General features: G+C 35.1%; 1 protein-coding gene and 2 pseudogenes across 1 annotated transcript; 1 reads left to right on the top strand and 2 right to left on the bottom strand.

Moving 5' to 3' along the window:
• Positions 1 to 967: 967 nt before the first annotated feature.
• LOC18592875 (uncharacterized) lies at positions 968 to 3,179 on the top strand. The gene is made up of 2 exons (XM_007019799.3): positions 968 to 1,307; positions 1,937 to 3,179. The coding sequence occupies exons 1-2, from the start codon at positions 1,074 to 1,076 to the stop codon at positions 2,996 to 2,998; spliced, it is 1,296 nt and encodes a 431-aa protein (XP_007019861.3). The 5' UTR covers positions 968 to 1,073; the 3' UTR covers positions 2,999 to 3,179.
• A 1,213-nt stretch (positions 3,180 to 4,392) lies between these two features.
• Positions 4,393 to 6,906, bottom strand: LOC18592874 (pentatricopeptide repeat-containing protein At1g71460, chloroplastic pseudogene; annotated as a pseudogene).
• Positions 6,907 to 9,979: 3,073 nt separating this feature from the next.
• On the bottom strand, positions 9,980 to 12,422 carry LOC18592872 (small ribosomal subunit protein eS8 pseudogene; annotated as a pseudogene).
• Positions 12,423 to 15,777: the final 3,355 nt, after the last annotated feature.

Raw genomic sequence — 15,777 nt, 5'->3', positions numbered from 1 at the left:
TAAATTATTTGTATTAAATATAGGAAATTTTTGAAATTTTAGCTATCAGATACTTCTATCTAATAGTTATTTATGTTTGTAAATTTATAGTAAAAAATATAATAAAAGACCAAATCTTTAGTCATTGCTAATTCAATAAATATTAGTAATTAAAGTAAATTGACTAAGTAAACCGACAATTTAAAAATCATAAATATTATTAATATTTTCATAGAATATAGATAATATTTTCATATTAAGTAAACTTTAGTAAATTGAAAAGAAAAACAAATTTTTTAAGTTTTGAATTGGATGTCGATTATTATTAATTGGTTAATCTATGATAAATTGTCCAAAGCCAATTGACTTTGGTAGCAAGCAACAATATTGCCTACATTTCAAAAAAAAATTATGATAAAATTAATTAATTAATTAATTGGCTAATAAATGTATGGGTTATTCACAATTTTACCCAATAATTTAAATTCCAAAAAGCCCAATTTATGGTTAAAATCATGAAAATATTGAATGAAGACCATTATTTATTAACATTTTTAATAATAAAAATATAAATATTTATGCAACTATATTTAGATTGGAAACTTAATCTGTTTACGTTAAATACTAAAAATAAAGGCATAATGTAAAAGAGAAATTATAATGTCAGAATATTATAATGTCACTTTTGGAAAAAGCCATTACCATTATTTTAATGCAAAAATTAGAAGTAATCATTTATAAAAATTTATTGTTGTAAGTATTACCTACAACTTACCGAAAAGAAACAAAACAAGTCTATCAAACAGTTATTATTAATAATGTTTAGTAGTGTCGGTGTTCCAAAGTTTGTTGTCTTGTTAACAAGCACAAGAAAAGAATAAAGAAACCTACACCGATAAAGTAAAGAACAAAAAAAAGAATAAGACGTTTATTTCTTTGGTTATAAATATGTTGATCAATTACAATATCTTTATCATTGTGTCTTTCCTTACCATCTCAAATTGATTATTCACTAATGGAGAAGGAGAAGGAGAAGGAGGGAGAGAGAATAGAGACAATCAACCATTTGAGCCATCCACATCCATTGCTGTTCAATGATGAAGAGCAGAGTGATAAAAGTAAAGAAGCTCGCTGCTCCGCATGTTTGGAATCCTTATTGGGCTCAAGTTTTAGCTGTGGAGAATGCGACTTTCACCTCCATAAAAAATGTGCCGAGGCACCTTTGGAAATTCATTCCCCTTTCCATTGTAAGCACGCTACTCTTACTCTTGAGCCAAATCCACAATGGGAGTCGTCAATCTTTTTTTGCGATCTGTGCAAGGAAAAACGTAAGATGTTCGTTTATCATTGCACTTCTTGCCATGCTTACTTTGACATTAAATGTGCTTTTCTTTTGCATAACATAGATGAAAATTTTTGTGAGCTCAAATACATTACCCATGAACATCCATTGACCTTCATTGAAAATCCCAATGATGAACTCAAAAGAGCCCATTGTCATTGGTGTCAGAAACCCCTGGTAGACTCTTTATATGTTTGTCTTGATTGTAGATTTTACCTTCATAAGAAATGTGCTCAGTTACCCACTCAACTTTATCACCCTTGCCATCGCAAACACCCTCTTTATCTTGAAGATGGTTACCTTGATTGTAAGACATGCCAGAAGAAACATTGGAGTTTGTTTTATCGTTGTCTTCCTTGCAAGTTTGATATTGACATCGAATGTGCTCTTCCAAGGCTAAAGTTTGTTGTTGAATGTAGTGAGCACTCATTCATTCAATTATTTAGGGATGACCCATTCGTTTGTGATGCATGTGGGATTGAGGGAAATCATATTTCCTATATATGTTCTACATGTCACATTATGATCCATAAAAAATGCATTTCATTGCCACGCATCATCAAAACTACATGGCATCACCATGAAATTATTCACAACTACTTCTTTCAAAAACAGGAGCTTGAAAAACACGGTTGTGGAATTTGTTTCGGTGAATTGCTAATGAAGTATGGCAGTTACGATTGTTTAAAGCAAGATTGCAATTTTGTTGCCCATGTGGATTGTGCAATGGAGAAGTATCTTGCAACTGGTCAGATAAATGATCAAGATGAGGAGTCTAGTGAAAATTTAGCTTCCATCACTTGTGTCATTGAAATGAACCAACATGGAGAAGCCACAAAGATAAAACATTTCAGCCATGAACATGATTTAACATTAGACAACAAGATTAAGGAAGACAATGATAAACGTTGTGATGCGTGCATGCTATCCATCTCAACTTCCTTTTACTATTGTTCACAATGTGAGTTCCTTCTCCACAAAACCTGTGTCGAATTACCCAGGAAAAAACATCATTGGTTTCATGAATCTCTCTTCACCCTCCATGTAGAGAACACTTTCCAATGTGGTTTATGCTATCACTACTGTAGTGGTTTTGCTTACCATGGTAACAACACCTATAAATTTTGTCTAAGGTGTGTTGGAATTTCTCGTATCATCCCACGTCAACGACACAAACACACTCTCTTTTTTGACTTTGATTTGAATAAAGGGCAATGCAATGCTTGTGGTGATTACATTCATCGTGGATACAAGTGTAAAGATTGCACTTTTGTTTTACATGTTAAATGCATGGCACTACCACAAAGAGCTCGGCATAAGTGTGACAAACACTTTCTAGAACTTACTTTTCATGATGAAAATGCTGATCTAGAAGAATATTACTGTGATATATGTGAAGGACAAAGAGATCCAAACCATTGGTTCTATCATTGTGCAATTTGTGATAATTCTGCTCATCCAAAATGTGTTTTTGGAAAATATCCATTTTTGAAGAAGAAGATAGGAGAGACTTACAAGGTTTGGAATCACCATCATCCGCTCATTTGTGTTAAAAAGAGTTATGACATCTGTCTTAGGTGTGGCCTGCCTTGCCAAGATATAGCTCCTGAATGTAAATCTTGTAACTTTACCGTCCACTTTGATTGTCTTGACTTGGAAGATTGGGTAGCTTTCTGATAAAGTGGGGGTGAAGTTAAAAGGAGCGCTTGTTGTTTTTGATTGTAAGGGGTTGTTGTTTTCCTTTGTTTTATGAGTCTCTGTTCACTTGTAGCCTTTTGTTCCTGTTTTTTTTTATCAATCTTGATCAGTTTGTAAGTGTTGCTTGATTGGGCTTGAATGACATTGCTTTTTGTTTCAATTATGCTGACCAAGTGTTCAAATAAAATTCTTTTATTTCTCAAGAAAAGAGAAAGTGATGTTCATGTTATAAACATTTTTGCACAGCAATAAGATAGAATTCACAGCACGTGAATGGAACATCTTACAAGTTTGTTTAGATTCTTCTTCATTGCGAATAACGAATAACATGCCTATCCAATTTGATTATAATGTAATTCTCAACTAGGAATTCAGTGGAGACTAAAAATTCTCATAATTCTTAAATATTTAAAATAAGTCCAAGGTTATGAGCATGTTCTCATGTCTTTCTAATCAAACTATAAAATGAATTTAGCTTAGAATGTGTCCTGCTTCACTAGAAAAAAATTATTATTATAATACAACTTTGAATGGATTAAAGCAAATAAGAGACAAAAACAGCTGCATGCTACACACAGACGAAGAGGTTACATGAATCTGAACATCGACTAACAATGGATAATTTCATTTAAATAATTGAGGTTATACACATATAATTAAGTTATAGTTATCTCCTATTTTCAAAAAAAAAAAATTTGTAGTTATCTCCTTTTGAAACGAATCATCATTGGCCAAGTGTTAGTATGTAAATCTCTAAGATTTTGTGGGACAAGTCAGGCCAAGTGTTGGTATGCAAAAATATTTTTGTATTATTATTTATAAATGTTATATAGTTTAAAATGACAAATAAATAAATAAAAATGAAAATATTAATATTAATATAATAATCAATAAAGTCGAACTCAAATGCATATTTCTTTATTGTTTTTCTTGTCTTTTACAAAATTTACAATTTCTCTTTCTTTAGTATCTCACCCTCTCCATTACTACCATGCCATTTTCTCTCTCAATTCTAAATGTCTCTTCCATGTGCCTTTTATCTTCACAATTACCCACCACCAAAAGACATCAATTGATCCACAAATCCCTAAAATCCACCTTGTCATTAATAGACTTCGTAAAATTAAAAAAAAAAAAGAAAAAAAGAACCACCATCCTCCATGTATTCGTCAATTATGTTTGCTTTTGCAAGAGTATTCAAAGCCCAATAACAATTCTATTCATGCACAAAAAAATCAAATATGAAACTTGATTGTGTCATAACGTGCAAGTCCAAAAACCTGGCTGCTCAATGTAAACGAGGAAACCTACTTCCTTGTTTTTTCGTTTATGTTAGGAATGAGTGTGAAGAAATACTGCTCGTATAGCCACTATTAAGAAATATAACCTTCTTTCCTTAGTTTGTGATCTCAAAAGTACAGCAAAGATCCTTGAATACACATATCTACATACACTTGAAGTGATAATGGCTAGCAATTTATTTGTTTCCCTCGTCTTATAATCACCTATAACATGCTAAAGTAACTTACAACAAATTATTTCCATTTACAGTACACAAAAATCCAATAAAACAAAGGGAGGTTCCAGGAGCTTACTTAATGCATTGAAACATGAGAAAAGAAGATTCTGCTGTCTCTTTCATCATGATAGAGAACTCATCTGCACAAATCCTTCGGCCTCCTCAAAGCAACCGCAACTATTAAGAAGTTTAATCATGCGACCGAAAGTATTAAGAAGTTCAATGATTATAGAGTAATGTTCTCCAGATGCCTTGAGTTCATATTTACAAGTCATTAGCTTGAATAATTGGCAAGCCTTATCAACAAATCCAGCCTGTCTGCAAATTGATAAAACCACTTTGAAAGTGAAATAGTTTGGAGTGAAACTGTCAGATGCCATTTGATGAAAAAGACTAGTTGCATCTCCACAAAAATCATTATATCCATAAGCCTCTATAATGGCAGTTCACGTCATAAAACCCTTAACAGGGACTGCATCAAACACTAGCTATGCACTGCTAATTAATCCACAACTACCATACATCTTGACAATTTCTGCAGCAACAAAAGGAATTGATTCAAAATCTTTCTTCAAGACTTGTCCGTGGATCTCCTTCCCAAGCTTTACAACTCTAAGGTCACTGCAAACATTCAACATCCTTGCCATTGCCACTTAGTCAGGCCTGTGTTTTGAGAACTGCATTGACCTAAACACACTGAGTGCTTCATGCAAACGCCCACTCTCAATATATGACTCAATCATGACTGTCCCTGAAATCACATTCCTTGCCTCCATATCGTTAAACAATTTCAAAGAACAATCTAAAACACCACATTTTGAGTACATAATCATCAGAGAAGTGACAATAGACACATTGGGCAAGAAACAATTCTTTATAGCATAAACAAGAATCTCCTTTCCGTGACTCAGAGCCCTCAACTCCGCACAAACAGGAAGAATCGTGGCAAACGTGATGACATTAGGCTTGATCCCTTCCTACTGCATCCAAACAACTGATCTCAAAGCCTGGTCAAGCCTCCCATTTGATACATATCCTGACATCAAAGCAGTCCAAGAAATCGCATTCCTTTCCCTCGAGCAATAGAAAACTCGCCTACCACGAATCCATATCACCACACTTGCAATACATATCAACTAAACCAGACTGAATAACCAACTGCTTGGACTTAACTACATAAGCATGGACCTCCCAGCCTGGTTTCCGTGCCCAAACTTCCCCAATCACTGGAAGAATGGTAGTTATTATAACAGAATTTGGATATATCCCTGCACTTATCATCCATCTAACATAACTCAAAGCTTCCTTTTGAATCCTATTATGTGCGAACCCCGCAATCATCGCCCCCCACAAAACTATGTCTCTCTCAGGAATTTCCTCAAACACACGGCACGCTAGCTTAATCTTCCCGCATTTAAAATAAAAGTCAATCAAACCAGTCATAAGCATTGAACTATTAATGAAACCATTCTTAATCAAAAGGGCATGCGTCTTTAAACCTTGTCTAAATGCTGATGCACCAGCGAAGCTCTTAAGAACAGTAGAGAAAGTGTACACATTCAATTTGACTGCCAACAATCTCATTTCTGAATACGTAGAAAGCACATCCAAATACCGTTTCTTACCCGATATAACAGTTCCTCTAAGCAAAGCATTCCAGGAATGAACATTCTTGCTAGTACAATCATCGAATAACCTTAAGGCATCTTCGATGGAGCCACAAGAAGTTTACATATAAGCATGTTTGGTACGTAAAAACTCGTTGTTTTTGAGCCCGTTTGTTCGAATATGCACGTGGATTTGCTTCCCATCGGCTAAGGATTTGGAACGAACGCAAGCGGCAAGAAGAGAAGAGAAAGTGGTGGGATTTACAGGGATGCCCTGCTGGTTTACGTAGTCTAAAATGGCAAGGGCTTCTTTGAGCTTGTTTTGTCTAGCGAATCTTTGAATGTCTTTGTAAATGGCATGTGGGTTCTTGGTGTGGAGTGGTAAAGGGGACGGGAATGCGTACTTCTCAAAGAATGGTGGTGGGCTTCTCCTGTGGGTAAATTTGGTTGGGTCTTTTTGAGGTTTCGGTGGGGATCTTGCGGAGGCTTTTATTTTGGAGAATTGGTTGTTTCTGTAGAAGAGAGGATTTGGAGGGGAAGAGTGAAGGCATAAAGAAAGGGAAGGTGACTGGCTGCACTCCATGGCTTCTTTTGTGAATGAGGATTGATGGAGGAGAAGGCCAAAGATTCAACCGGACTGGAACTTCAAGTGTGCCCTTGCTCAAGCATGGTTTGTTTCGTGGCAGCAAGTAGGAAGCAGGGAGGGAAATCATTCCAAATAAAAAAAATCGATCCAATCAAATTGAGTTCAATCATAATAATTTTCGAAGCATTTGATTTTGCAAGTTTGATTATTTTGGTTAATTAGATTCGTGAATAAAGTTTTCTATAGGGCAGATAAAAAATTAAATTTAAATTAATGGAAATTTAAACTATTATATATTAATATATTTTTTATATTATTAGACTTTTAGCTTTGGGTCTCCTAAATCTGTAATTCATCTTTAAATTTATATTTATATATTTTACCTTAAAATTTGATAAAAATATTGTAAAATATTTACTTCAATTCGATTCTTTAAAATCAATTGAAGTAGTTTGATTTTTTGTCCGTTTGGTTAATTAATAATTAAATTATTCAATTTAATTTAATTTTTACATAAAGTAAGTTTGGTATTTTCGATTTTGAAAATTTTAATACTAAACTGATTGAACTTTTGCACACTTCAAAAGAAATTATTTTAATTTTGTGAATATTTTTAATTAATTTTAACAAAAGCAGATTTATATTAGGTAAATTGATTTTCATAAAGACTTTTTTTTTAAGGGTAAAATCGAAGGTAGACCTTAAGATATTATGGTACAGACCTTCAGGCATCAAACTATACAAACTGATATTTTGAAAGAAATACAAGTTACAGATCAACGGGTTCCTAAAAATGGATCAACAGCATTTCTCAATTCCACAACATCAGATTCTGTAATTGGAAGCTTCTTCGAGTGGGAACAACATATTTAACTAAGCAACAGCTTCTCTTCATGGCCACATTTGGATATTACATAGTTTGGTGCATCTAGCACCCATCGCAGAAGATAGATAATCAAAGTATACAATCCAATCCAGTGACCAAAGATGGTCAAAAAACTCAGTTCAATAGCCTTTTGCACAAATGTCAGATTGTGTTAATGCTGCCCTGCCCCTGCGCATGTTTACTGTACTGGCTCAGATGAGAAACTATGTCTATGCGACTACGCCTGCTTAATTATTACTTTAAGAAAAATTAAGGTAATGCATTCATAAAAGCAAGCTCATCTAGCTGTCTCAACACATTCATTACTTTTCTGCCCCAATTATCAATTAAAATAAAACCTACTAAATAGCCTTACCAACTGCTTTACACATGTTGTCAGGCAACAGACGAATGTAATTTCTCGTGCTTTAGCATTTTTAGGTTTCATCTCTTTTTTTTTTTTTTTTACCATTCTAGTTATATATATAGAAAAGTGTCCTGCTTTTTGTCTTGCAATTATTAAAATTATTTCACTTTCCTTTAATTTTTCTGATTTCTAAAAACGGAAGGTGAGCCTTAATTTTGATGAACTAATATATTTGACTTAATCATTATTAAAGTCAAATACATTTAAATTTTAAAAAGAAGTCAAATATATTTGAATTAATAGTTTGAAGAGAAACAGGAAACTTGTTGTTGAGAAACCTATATACATTAGATTACGCATTCCTCAAGTCAAAGTTCGAAGGTTGAGGGGAGAGAGAAACAGGAAATCTTGTTCTACACACACACAAACACTTAAATGGCGACACACCTTCAACTTCAACCTGATCACTCTCTCCATCAATCAACCATGACAGAGCTTCTACTTTCTCCAACCCATGACGACCTCGACCATGAGTACCTCTATTTCGATCATTCAACCTCGACATGGGTTCCACCTGGTTATCGCTTTGCTCCAACCGATGACCAGCTCATTCTCCATTTCCTCTCCAACAAGGTCAAAGAAGAGCCTTTACCTTCTGAAGTCTTCACCGACTGCGAAATCTACGGCCACCAAGACAAGGAGCCCTGGAAGATTTTTAGCATGACCTCACCCAGAAAGTTCTACGTCTTCACCAATCTTAAGAACAAGGGTTAGGGAAAAGGATTGAATGAACAACTGGTCGTGGGACTTGGAAAGGTCCAAGAACCCATCCATTCAAGGATTCTGACGGTAATCATATAGGCTTCAAGAAGCTTTTTGTGTTTTAAGTTAAAGGGGACGGTGCCAACAATGTCAATGGACATTGGCTCATGGACGAGTATTCTCTTCTTACCCAAGTAAGTTTCCTACCTATTTTACAACCTCCATTGCATGCTTGATATGATGATGAGTATATTTATGGAACTCCAACAGTACTATTAACCATTTATATTTCTTCTCTTGTAGAGTGATTATGCCTTTTGCGCAATCAGAAACAAAAATGCCACTAAATCGATTGCTGAAGAAGTTGGATATGATCATGTTGAAGGAATTGAAGCCATGCTAGAGGAGCTTGAAGATTGTATTGGGCAAGTCCAAACTCTGATGAGTGAGCAGGTTCAAGCCACCAATACTTGCATAAATAGCCAGCACACCAAAAGAGGCCTTGAAACTGAACAAGATGAGACGCAACAGAAGAGGATGAGGTTCAACAATTCAGCCCAAGACAAGCAAACTTGTTTCACGGGGGCAGCAATACCAGTATCTACTTTAGCATCAGACAAGTCATTGGGTGAGGAAGGAATGACAGCTGAAAAATTTGAACAAGAATGGGTACTCGAAGGCTTTGAAGACCAAAATTTGGATGAGCTGCTGGAGGCGACCAATGCTCAAGAATAACAGCAACAACAAGAAATAATGAGATTTAGCGACAACTATGTGATGGAAGACATGTACATGCAGCATTCTTTCACGGCGCCAGCAGAAGCAATGCCTACTTCAGCATTGGGCTTTGATTCAGAATTATCTTATTCTAATCCTCAACCTTATACCTCACTTGACCATTGCCCTCACTCTTTACCGGACAGCAGCATGGGCAACTGGTCTGCTTGACCTCATGGGCTAAGTGTAGCATATTTCAAAGCATAGAGTGGAAGGCAAAGCCTTGCTCAAGATTAAAGTAATGATGTAACTTTTCTTTTGATTATATATATATGGTTTGTCATTCATTCTCGGTTTCTAGTCCCTTTTTTTTCTAAAAAATAATTTTACCTTTTTATTAAAAAAAACCAAAACAATTTAAACAGATTTTGAAAAAGTAAACTGTTCACATTAAAATGTATCATATCTTAAATGGTAGCCATAAATTAAAGGAACAAAATCTAAAGCAAACAAAATCACATTGTTGAGAATAGGACATGTGAAATACTGCATCTAAGCAGCTCCAGCACCCTTGCCCTTCTTCCTCTGGATTTTCTTCATATAGAACTTCAGCTCTTTACCCTCCAACATGTATCCATAGCCCTGCCACATGTGAAGAAATGCATGCCAACAACTTACCAGCACCAAATTGCATCCGAGCATTTGACTCATTAGTTGGTGCATGATCTCCTACCTAAAGTAAGGTTCAAATTCCCCTCCCTCAATTAAAAAAAAAAAAAAAAAAAAACCTACCAGCACCAAATTGTTCTTCAATGTGAGCATCAAGTTATACGATCTTTCTTACGCTTCTCAAGGTTCCTAAATCCTAACGACATGGTTGCTCTTCTTAGTTTCCTCAGCAACACTTTCCCCTTCCTCAGTAGCTTCTTTCGTAGCTGCTGTCTTCTTCTTCCTCCCAATGTCAATACCATAGTGCAGAAGGTACCATTGCTTAAAGGGCGCTGCAGCATGCACTTGAACAATGGCACTCTTTTCAAGAGTCTGCGTCCTGACAAGCTCATTGTTTGAGGCATTATATACCGCATCAAGAATACGGGTCTTACGTGTGACAGCCTCACTACCCCATGAATCCAATCTCAATGCTCTCCACTTCACATTCTCTCTTCTAAGACGAATTCTCCTTGACAGTCTTGTTGCTTGAGAGCTTAGTATTTGCAGGCTGACGACCAAGTTTGTACTTTCGCTTCTTCCTCCAAGCCTTCTTCTTGCCACCAGTGGCACGCCTCTTATGCATAGAAACCCTGGAAATACCTATGTTGGCTGAGCGGCGCAAGTGACACTCTTTCGGTTTCACGCTCACTAGTCCCCTTTTTTATTAATATAATTACTTCTCAATAATTATTATTTTATTTACAAAATTTCGGAACTCATCTCAATTTTGAAACTCAAATAGATTTTAAATATATAAATAAAATTTAATATTATATTTATAATATTCAAAAATTGAATAAAACTTATTAGCCACTCGAAACCGAATATATAAAATTCTAGCTCAATTCAATGGAATTCAATACTTGACCCCAACCCCATCATACATGAGTTGAATTTGATTATTTATCGAGTCAAATTTGAATAATTCATTGATAAAGTGACTTGTTTACATCATGCTCCATGTTATACTTGTTATATTCAAACTTTCCAAATTTAAACATTTTATCTAAAGTAAGGAAAGAATATGGAATACTTGTTACCAAATTTCAACTCCTTTTACTGAGGGTATTAATAGGGAAAAAAACATTGAACAAATAAAATACATATATATTCCTCAAATCCATTTTCTTCTATTGTGGAGAATTATTTTTTTTTTTTAGCCACAGTACTATTCAAAAAAAATTAAAATAAGTTATTATTTTTTAAGTTCAATACAACTTTGATTCATGAATTTTGCAAACATTAGATTTCATCACAGGAAACAAATTTATTAGTCTAAATCATTCCTTCAGCTATGATAACCATAAGCTCACAATATGTTGTTACGTGGTAGCAATGGCACCAACACCACTAATATATGAAGACTGCCATGAAAATGGGCCATTCATGAGGTAGTCATTGCTGAAGATGGCGTGAAAACGCAGGCAAGTATATTGTCCCATCCTTTCTTTAATTGATAATAGCCTTGACCATTCATCAAAAGAGTACAACTTTACCAGAATTGAGGTATGAAGGGATTTGTAACTGATGAAAAAACATTACTAAACAGTAGCATGTGCTAGTGCTAATCTCTCACTGTTCATAACTGATGAAAGCTATAATTGCTGCCTTATGAAGAACTGTTGTGAGAATCTATGCACTATAACTATGACTATGTGTTGGGTTTTACTTTTGAACTAAATGCATGGCAAGATCTTAAAGCTTTTGCAGTTTTTTTTTTTTAAATCAGTGATTCATAAAAGGGGAAATTTCTTTCAAAAGTAGTGGGATTTTGCACCTATATGTTTCATCTGCAGACATATCGGTTCAAGAAATCAGCCTTGGGCAAACATCAATATGCACAAAAGCTCTCACAGGTATTAGGTTGAACCTGCAAGCACAACAATCAGCATAACAAAGCAGCTGATATAATAATCAACAACCTATACATAACACCATACGTAACAAAATTCTGCAAACTGGGGCGTAGGTCATAACATAAGTAGCACGTCAGCATATGGAAAGCATGTCCCTATCAAAAGATTCACGTGAATTGCGAATAATAACATCAGCGGCAGCAAAAGTCTCTCGGTTCCCTCTGTTGTTTGCATTAGCATGTACTTGAGTTGAGCATCCCTTAGCTTCTGGATGCATGTACGCACGTTCTAATTACATATGGGAAAAATGAAAGTATCCTATTTCTACCTTTTGTTTGTTTATTCATACCTGCAAGTCCCGCACCCTCCCATTCCTTGAAAGTTGAAAACTTGGCATCAATCATATCTACCATTTTAAAATGTGGATGGACTGGGAATCAGATATAGATCTCGCTGACATGAAATTCCTGTAAGAGAGATAAGATAGCACCGGAGTTGTAACTAGAGAATCCAGATACTTACATGTGCTAGTTCTGAATTTAGTTTGTACAAAGTACAACATCGTGGAGTCTTACGTAACTCATATGGTTATGTGGTGGGTGTTTTCATTGGCCTACTTGGCATTCAAGATTCCAACTTTGCAAAGCTAATGGCCATTCTTCATGTATTGCATCTTTTCTCAGGCTCCTTCTTTACAAATTTTCAGTTGATTATTGAATCTAACTCCAAGAATGCTCTATCATGGGTGACCAATATTGATACGAGGCCATTGGGACAAGTGGTATTTATTTAACGAGATAGATACATTTGTTCTTTCACTAGGCATGGTGGTTTTTACCTATACGATAGGGTAATTATTTTGCAGATTCCTTAGCAAAATTTGGAGTTAAACAGAAATACGATGTTCTCAGCATAGCGGTAACTTTTGATGCTTTTATTGGGTTGAGCTGCTGACTTTTATTTTATGTGAATACGTTGATTTGCTTGTGACTTTTGCATTGTCTTACTATATTAACGACCAATAGGCGAATCTTTGTTTAATGGCATCGAATACCACTAGGCTTGTACCTTGATTGTATATCCTGACCTTGATTTCCATATATGGGCTAATCTTTTCACTGTAGTTTAAGTGATTTTAATACAAATTTCATTTTACTGAGAAAAAAATTTTCATTCTTTCTCTTTTAGCCTAGATACGAGGTATAGGAGAAGAAACAAAGTCAGGAGAAAGAAAGAATAGGAGAATGAGGGAAAAAGAATTAGAGAGAGATATTTGAGAGAAAGAAAAAGACTAATATTTTTGTATCTCAACATAAAAAAACTGAATAAAAACAACAATAGAAAATATATTGTTACAACCATGTAACTATTGTCCTCGATCTTTATAAGTTTAACCATTATAAAACCCCCTATTTGTCCTTGATCACCTAGTTATATCTTGGGATTCGTGTTATTAATTCATTAGCTTGAGGCTCTTGACATTTTGATTAGATTTCATTTCCATATTTTTGCAGAATACAGATGGTGGCTTCGCAACATATGAGCTTTACTAGATCATAATATCCATGGTTGGATGTATCCCTTACTATTGTTTATGCCACTATTTTTTAACAATATTTTTACTTGGTTTTACCTCTACGTGTAACGTCAATCTTTAATAAGCTCTTCCCTTAGCATTACATTTAGGGTTAAAATTTTTTTTTAGCCCTACAATATAAGGTGTTTTTGAAAATAATCATTCAAATAATTTTAACTGTTTTTAACCAAAAGATGGGATTTTGGGATAAAAATGCCTTTAATGAGAACTCTTCATTGACGAGCATATTGGAGAAGATAAATATGCACGGAATTTATTCCCTCTAAGTTTGTGCAAAACATCCATTTTTTTCGAAAAACTTGTGCAAAACAAAATTATGTTGCAGAAGAAGGTTTTTTTTATATTTGGATATCACCGTAAGCAAAAACGCCGTGCATATTACACAATAGGTTTATTGAATGATCTTTTAATTCAAGGTTAAGGATAGGAAAGTGTTTGATCAAGTTTACAATTATTACACGGTAAGTCAGTTAGTGAATGTAGATTCTTTTGTGGTTTTAGTGATTTGAATGTGGATTAATGTATTGTTGTTAAATGTGCATTACTGTATTCCATTGCAAATGAGTTTCAGATAGTAAAAAAAGGTTGATAGTAAACCAAATGAGGAACCGATCGTGATGAATCTAAAGCTTCGAGAATGATGTGAAACCAGAAATCCCTGATATGGTGGTGAATCGAAAAAAGGAAGATGTGAAACCAAAACATGAACTGGTCATGATAAAGTAGGCCCTATGTGACATGGCTGGGTTTAGAGTTTGTTACATGCCATTGTGAAAATATGTGACATGACATGGTGAGAATGTGTGACACGGCATGGTGAGAATCTGTGACACAATTGTGATATGGTAGGGTTTAGAGTAAATGACATGCCACGGTGGGAATGTGTCACACGACATGGTGAGAATTTGTGACATGGTATGGTGAGAACGTGTGGCACGGCATGATGAGAATATGTGACATGACTGTGACACGGTAGGATTATGACACGACATGGTGGGAATGTGTGACACAGCATGGTGAGAATATGTGAGATGGCATGGTGAGAATGTGTTACACGGCACGGTGAGAATATATGACATGGCATGGTGGGAAGTGTGACATGGCATGGTGAGAATATGTGACATGCCAGTGTGAGAATGTGATACGTCATGGTGTGAATATGTGACACGTCAAGGTGAGAATGTGTGACACGGGATGGTGAGAATTTGTGACACGATATGGTGAGAATATATGTGACACACCATGGCTTCAATATGTGACATAGCATAAATTTAAAAAAAAAATGCAAACAAATATGCAAACCGTTTGAAATTCCACGACATGCATATTAACAGTTGAAGTGTCTAAAAGGCCATTGCCTTTTATTATATGTTCAACATTCACATATGGTTGTGTGAAATAAGTAAGAGAGTTTGATTCATTTGTTATTCCCAAAAGGACCCGAGTTTTTGACTTCGTTTTCAGCAAAGTTAACGACATCACAGCAACAATGTCAGTTCTACGTGAAGAGGTCAGTCATTCGTCAATTAAAACTTTCTTCTGTTTGGTAATTTTTTACTGGGTTGGTTGCTCTATGAAATGTTTGTGTTTTTGCCTGTGATATGTTTTAACTGTTTTCTTCTTGGTTTTTTGGTTTTTGGGTAAATTGTGGAGAGAACTACAACATTTTTACTAACATGGTTGAGGGTCGTACCAAAATTTTTTAGGGGGTTTGCATATTGTGTAACAAGAATAAAAAGGTTTTTGATCTGGCGTGTAGTAAGTTAACTACTTTTGGGGTTTTTAGCTTTTGTATGGAGTTTAAGGTGTAAATCGCATAGTCACCATAATCCATAGCATGTCACCAAAGTGGATATTTCAGGATAGTTCGTGTATCAAAGCAATAATTATAGTTGGCATGTCATGACATAGCTCAGCTTCGGCATGTGACAACATTTTACTTGGTCTACATAGCGTGCAACAACATAAATTTCTTCAATCTAGCGTGTTGTGGGTTAAATGTTTTTGGGTTTAAGGTAGCATTACATGTATGGCATGTGGTGACCGCATAGTTGTCATGACATTTCGTGTAACAAAGCAGTAATTATAATTGGTGTGCCACGACATGGCATGGGTTGCATTGTTACAATATTTTACTTGGTTTGCATAGCGTGTAAGAACATTTTACTTGG

This window comes from Theobroma cacao, chromosome 8 (genome assembly GCF_053813885.1).
Source record: "Theobroma cacao isolate CCN51 chromosome 8, ASM5381388v1, whole genome shotgun sequence".
Taxonomy (NCBI): domain Eukaryota; kingdom Viridiplantae; phylum Streptophyta; class Magnoliopsida; order Malvales; family Malvaceae; genus Theobroma; species Theobroma cacao.
This window is presented reverse-complemented; position numbering and strand designations above follow the sequence as displayed.

Bases quoted from the DNA above. Each gene is read 5' to 3' on its own strand.
- LOC18592875 (XM_007019799.3), top strand. From the start codon at position 1,074: ATGATGAAGAGCAGAGTGATAAAAGTAAAGAAGCTCGCTGCTCCGCAT. The intron at 1,308-1,936 runs GTAAGATGTTCG...TTTCAAAAACAG, and splicing joins CGATCTGTGCAAGGAAAAAC to GAGCTTGAAAAACACGGTTG.